General features: G+C 48.8%; 1 protein-coding gene across 1 annotated transcript; it reads left to right on the top strand.

The window, feature by feature from the left end:
* Positions 1-2864: 2864 nt before the first annotated feature.
* MGP (matrix Gla protein) lies at positions 2865-6512 on the top strand. The gene is made up of 4 exons (XM_026076123.1): positions 2865-2925; positions 3918-3953; positions 5144-5219; positions 6133-6512. The coding sequence occupies exons 1-4, from the start codon at positions 2865-2867 to the stop codon at positions 6269-6271; spliced, it is 312 nt and encodes a 103-aa protein (XP_025931908.1). The 3' UTR covers positions 6272-6512.

Genomic DNA, 6512 nt, shown 5'->3' with positions numbered 1-6512 from the left:
CCAGGGTACAGGACGCTGGGAGAACTGCCCCCTCAGACAAGAACTGCCGGCTGACAGGGAAGCGACTGCTCAGTGAGTATGCAGGGACCGCCCTGCTTTTCCTGGACGGCTGCTAATTATTAATGCTTTGCTGGTGCTTTACAGCTGCAAAATGTTAAGTGTTGTTGCTGTCGTGTGTGTAACATTGTGATTCTCCACTCCAGTAGGAGACAGGTCAGAGGGCTGCTTTTCTGATCTCCCTGTTACTTGGGGGACTGCGGAAATCTCCTTGGCATTTGCAGGCAATTCATCTTAGCTCCTTTTTCTGCAGTCTAACCAGCGGATGCTATTAGAAAGCAGGGGGATTTGGCTCACTGTGCTGTGTGATGTGTTACTTCTGGGGCAGCATGTGGACCCTGCAGAAGGGAGATGTGGGCTGCAGAAGCATGGACTGCAGGGGGAGTCGAAAGGAGGTAAAACTTCACAAGGGAAAGGAGAGGTGTTGGTATAGGACTGTGCAGCCTGCATGTTCATATGTTCTTTGGAAAATACATTGCCTCTGCAGCGAAAAATGAAACATTTGGGTTAAAGCGGTGTTTGTGGCACTTCTGCTGTGGTGATGGCAGGGGATGCTTCAGGCATTCTGGGATTAGTGAGTCATCTGACTTGGGAGCAGGGTCTTCCAGGGAACAGAGGGCTCTGCACTGAGTGAAGATAGGTAAGTAAAGAGGGTTTGGCCAGAAAGTCTGAGTTTCCCACTGTGCAGCCCCACCTTCACTCCAAAGAACTACCAGCATCTTCCTCCCTGTGCCCCACAGCTTTCCCTCTGGGATCTCCCCTCCTGCCTCTCCCTTAAACCTCCCCTTCTTGGCAGCTTCCATGAGCTGCGAGAGTGAACAAGATATTCAGGAAACCCATAAAATCCACATTCAACACAATAATCCTAAAACCTTGGATTCCAAGGAATCCAAACAATCCCAGAGCAGAGAATTCTCTTAAAGATACCGGAGTGGCAGGGCACAGAAGGACAGCAGAAGAGTCTCAATTTTCCTATGAGCCTGTGACTACAGCAAAACTGTTTTTTGCTAGAGCACAACCTTGTTTTCCTTCTCATCTTAGGCTGTGCACTGAATGGCCAGGATACAGATGATATAGGGGGCACTGGTGGTGTGGAACTGAGCCTCTCTCCACATGGGGTGGGATAACAGGGAAGAAAAGCAACTCTTTCTCATTGGCCTGAAGTTGAAGGACCTGCTCATCTTCTCTCCCAGTGATCACAGGCCATAAGCAAAGACTGAGTTTGGCATTGAAAAGAAAAGCTATAAAGCCCAGAGTAGTCTTGTCCTGCTGAAGTTTCACTCTCCACTGGGGAAGTATTAGGCTCTGGCTGGCTGGCCCTGTAGCTCTTTGCTGTGTCATGTGCAGTGCAACTCCCAGAGCAGCCTCTGCAGGTGACAGCAGCTGCCCACTCCAGAAGTGAGTGACAACACAGTGTTGTCTTGGGGGAATGGCCTGGAGGAGTCTGCACCCACCCAGTCAGTGAGAAATCCCACCACCTGCATGTGGATGGGGACCCACAGACTGGTAGGTGAGCAGTCCATGTGCACATGGACAAAACACGTAGTCACCACGGCCTGACACGCATAGCAATGAGTACTGTGCCTTGCGCTCATACGTAGGCAGTTTGTATAGTCTCAACTACACTGCTACCATGGTGAGGCACTGGGTATCCACCCTTCCCTCCCTCACTTGCCTAGTGATGTCCATACTCTACCTAAGTCTCAGCAGGAAGGCCCATCCCTGCAGCTCCTTCTTTCCTCTTTCATTCCTCCCTACTATACCACAGAGCTGGGAAAAGGAAACCCCCACCTTTTGTCTATCACTGCTGACGACGACATTGGTCCCAGACAAGCTTTTTGGGTGCTAGCAGGTGAGGTGGTGCTCCCAGAGGCTGCTGGCATGAGAGACTCATCCTGGCTGAGGAGCTTTGCATTTATATCTTACTTGAGTACCCAGTAGGGCAAGGATTGTTAGGGCTGGACCAGGGAATCAGCACGTCTGAGAAACGTTGTTTCCTCTGCTTCCAACAACATGTTGTCCCTTGGGCTGGAAAAGCAGTGTAGGGGCAGTACCACAGTGAGGACCTGCAGAGACAGCGTTCTGGGTGCTGCTGTGGTCTCAATGCAAAAATCCCTTCAGCAGAGGGATCCTTATAGGTTGCTGCTTATCAGTACTGGAACAGTAAAGCAGGAGATGGGAAGGGACAGCAAGTCTGGAGTCCTCCTCTGACTCTGGCAGGCTTGGAGTGCAGTGGGGGCCAACTGGAGGGAGGGGAACTGAGTCGGGAGGAAACATTCCAGAGCTTATTCTCCATAGCTCCACTGGCAAAGCTGACAGAACAGACTGGGCTTTGTGTATCCAGACACAAGATGGCAAAGGCAAAGAGGGCAGATCAGAGGAAAAATCAGAAAGGCAAACATGTACATTTAGGATAAGCACAGGACCCTCCCTGTGGGCCCTCGGCAGCCACTTGAATTCCTTCCACTTCTGGAGGCCAGCTTTTCTGAACGTGTAGTGTTAGTGACATGCTTGTCTTTGAGTTATGGTCCCCAGACCTGAACTGAGAGAGGAAGGGGGCATGCCCCCTCTTTCCCAAAACACGATTCAGTCTGCTAATAGAGGATGTTTTGTAACAGCTCCATAAAGAGTGTGTACCCGCCAGCCATCACCTTCCCCAGGCTCTTTCATGGGTTCCCCCCTCCCTGACTCTGTTTTCATAATAAACATTCCAGTGCTAATTTTGCAGGCAGCCCAGGATCTCCAGCTGCCTCAGTGGGAAGAAAGCGAGAGACACAGCGTGAGAGGTTCTCCCCTGCACTCGCACAATGCGCACTCTCATTGTCCTTACACTTCTGGCTTTCCTGGTGATGACTGCTACTTGCTATGGTAGGTGACCTCTCTTACTGTGTGGGGCGATAACTCCAAAGTTGCAGACACCTTTGGGTCTGTTCGGATACTTTTTCTTTGCCTTTGTTTTTTCCTTCCCCTTAGCTTGATCTCTTGCCTGCTTTCCTGCCCTTGTTTCAGACCCTCCTAGCTCTGCTCCAGAGCTCAGTCAGCTCCAGCCATCGCAGCTGGCAGGCTGGGATGCTTCAGCCCCTTACTTGCTGTTCCAGCTCACTCTGCAGACTGCAACTCTTTCTGCCCCTCTGTTGTCTGGACTATATAAGAGGAGGGGGAAGAGACTAAATCATTTCTGCTGTGGTCATTATAATGTGTGACTACCTTGCAGTAGGTAGGAAGCTGGAGAACATAGCTGATCACCAGGACAATACAAAAAGGGGAGTCATGGAGGGGTGCATAGGAGGTGTTCTGGGTGTGACTATCCCAAAGGCTATTTTCTAAGGCTATCTCAATTACCAGCCTACTGCACTCCAAATTGTGGCTTCTTCTTGTAAATGGAGAGAATACCTTCTCTCCTTTTGTAATATTTGCCCCTTTTTTTTTGTCGTGCACATAGTTCCATGCAGATGGAATTGGAATGCTGTTTAATGCAAGAGTCAAAGACATTTCACAGTGCTAATCCATTACTTAAGCACATATCCAGGCTTTGAAGATAAGCAGGCATCATATCTGTGGTAGTGATGGGAACATGAGGGTGAAGCAATATGCTTGAGAATCACACACTGGAAGACCAAGCATGAGCCTTGAAGGCCTGGATAAGATATTAGGTAGCTCTGTTTTACACTACTGAATACCCTCAATGCCTTATACATACACTAGGTCATCCTGATTATCCCTTTCTCTTCCTTTTAAACAGGAAACTTAAAACCTGGCTTCTCTGTTCTGTGTGTGTTCTATGGATCTTTGGTGCGTGAAAGACTATGTATCCCATGAATATATTGTCTTACTGCATGTTTTACTCTTTCTTTCCCCAGAGTCCCACGAGAGCATGGAATCCCATGAGTATCTCAGTAAGAGACTGCTTTCCTATTTTCTTTAATTCAAAGTGTGCTACAGACACCTCCTAGCTCATTTCTTTATACTTTACTGTGGGAATTAAATAGGGAGAAACACTCAGCCCAGGGAAATTTATTATTTTGGGTGATAGAGTTTGAGGATGAATAGGAAAAGAGCACAAAAAAGACTTTACACATTTGGGCACAAGTGTGTACCACTGTGTTTTGCAAAGCAGGATAATGAGAACAGGAAAACAAACAGTGATGAGCTTAGATCCCAGCTGCATGCACCTAAGATAGGTGAAGGGACACCAGAGAAACACATTATCCAAAAATCTCTGGGCTGAGTGTGGAAAGAGGTACCACAGCCACGAGTGACATGATTTGTACTTCACCAAGGACCTGGAGAATCCTACTGCCCAGTACCCTGGAGGAAGCACATGGGATGTGTGGGCAAGAAGGTTCCTTGTTCTGGAAGAGAGAGTTAGTGATACAGGGGAGGCATGACAGAGTGGAGAGTCTCACTTTGGAATGAGCAAAGACCTACAGAGGTGAGAGAACAGGTTGATCAAAATTAAAAAGAAATTGGTCATCTTGGAAAAGGACTTCGCAAAGCAAGTAGTCAGAAGCACAAACGCTCAGGTGGGAGTCAATGCCAAAGACATCCACAGACCCCTGAACTCTGTAACAGGACCATGTTGTCTCTTAAAAAGATAAAGGTGACCTTCAGGCACCGTAGTCCAAAATTGTTGCACAGACCTTTGCTCAGTGACCACCTAATGCTGGAGGAAGATAAACTCATTCAGGCCCTTCCTCTTTTTACTTGCAGTTTCACATTGGTGCAAATTCTTTTCAGTGTGCCCAGACCTCCTGTGATCTAACTAGGTTGGCACCTACTTCTTGGCCAAACTCCACTCAGTCAGAGGGGCTGTGGCAGTAAACTCACAGTAGCTTTTCCTTGGGTAGCTTCAGTAACAGTAGAGCAAGAGCAGTGTGTACACTTCCACACAGGCTGCACAAGCCAGAGAAGGAGGCCTGTGCATCAACCAGTTGGGATGGACAGGAGGGAATATTAAAATGTCCTAGGTTTCACTGTGCACGGGAAGGTGGACAAGGAGGCTGTCACACAGGTGGGAGCTGATCTTTGCGAAAATCTGGCCTTGTCCAAGTATCAATGTACTCTGAACAATCCCTTGCCTTCTCAGATCCCTTCATCAACAGGAGAAGAGCCAATGACTTCATACAACCTGATATGAGACTACAAGCCATCTCTCAGGAGAGGTATGTTACTGTCTCAGGGTACTGAGGATGAGAGGCAGGACAGATCTCTCCTAGCCAGGCACAGGCTGGTACCAGTGGAGGAAGCGATGGCAACTTCCTTGAAGCGTCTGCTCCTCTCTCAGCCTGAGGTGCCAGTTCTCCCCAAACCTAGCAGAACACAGAATTTGATTAGCAGAGAGTGAGTCTTTGAATTGGAGGACGTGTTCTGTGCTGAGGGGACTCTGCTTAATTCATCTGAAGAAAGCACCAACGGAATGAGAGGGTATCAGTGTGGGATTGCCAGAAAGGAAGATCAGTTTGAGATCTGGTTCCAGCCTTCATATCACATGCAGAATTTGCATGACCTTTTCTAAATCACAGGGCCATCTGTAGGCCTCCTTGCCCCATCTATGAAATGTAGATACAGGGAGTTTCCTATCTCATGCAGGGCTTGTGAAAATAAAAGCCGAGGTGAAGAGATTGTCTCCTAGAGAGGTGTCGAGCATCCTCTCTCAGCAGTTCCAGATGGCCCCTCTGTAAGACATTTCAGCTCTTTGCTACACATGTGGCTTTGGAGAAGAGCTGACAGGAGCAGGCTGGAGACAGCTGGAGAGGCAGAGCCCTTCCTTCCGTACCAGCAGCTTCCTGCTGAGGGCACTGAGGGCATGACAGCAGCTGGCAATTGCCTCCGAGGCACAGGCCACAACCCTCCCACCACCAACCTATTGAGCCCTGACATAAAAGGTTACCTGAGGGGACAAAAAGCTCTTCGTTTAGTCACATCACTCCCTGGGGTGTGCGGAATACAGAAGCTGGTACACCCTAACGTTGGTAACTGGGTGACTCATGAGACTGGAGAGAGATCTTGGTGGGGGGTTGTGGGGCACATATTGAAGATGACAGCATTTACTCCTCTTCTCTTCTCTGTTTGCAGAATCAGGGAACGTAGCAAGGCCCCCCGGGAACATCAGAGGGAGATGTGCGAGGACTATTACCCCTGTGAACTCTATGCTTATCGCCATGGGTATGCTGCTGCTTACAGGCACTATTTTGGGAGGAGGAGGGCTAAGTAAAGGAAGACCTGTCTCCACACTGGGGCCTGGAGCCCTAGGTATCCTCCCAGAAAAAGCAATGGCTCTGAAATATATTCAGTTGCTTGTTTCCCTGTATGTTAACCTGCCTGCTGCTTCTCTCCCATGCAGCCATGGATTCCTGCATTCTGTGTTGATTAGCACTGAGCTGACATAGCAGAGATCAGAGAGAGTTCAGGATGTGGGTGTCTGCTACACAATAAATTGCTGGTTTGATACTATC

Source organism: Apteryx rowi, unplaced genomic scaffold (genome assembly GCF_003343035.1).
Source record: "Apteryx rowi isolate R43461 unplaced genomic scaffold, aptRow1 scaffold_426, whole genome shotgun sequence".
NCBI lineage: Eukaryota > Metazoa > Chordata > Aves > Apterygiformes > Apterygidae > Apteryx > Apteryx rowi.
Note: the sequence above shows the minus strand (reverse complement) of the source record. Positions and strands in the feature narration are given on the sequence as shown.

Coding starts and splice junctions, on each gene's coding strand:
- MGP (XM_026076123.1), top strand. CDS start 2,865: ATGCGCACTCTCATTGTCCTTACACTTCTGGCTTTCCTGGTGATGACT. Junction 3,954..5,143: donor GGAATCCCATGAGTATCTCA/GTAAGAGACTGC, acceptor TTGCCTTCTCAG/ATCCCTTCATCAACAGGAGA. Junction 5,220..6,132: donor CAAGCCATCTCTCAGGAGAG/GTATGTTACTGT, acceptor CTCTGTTTGCAG/AATCAGGGAACGTAGCAAGG.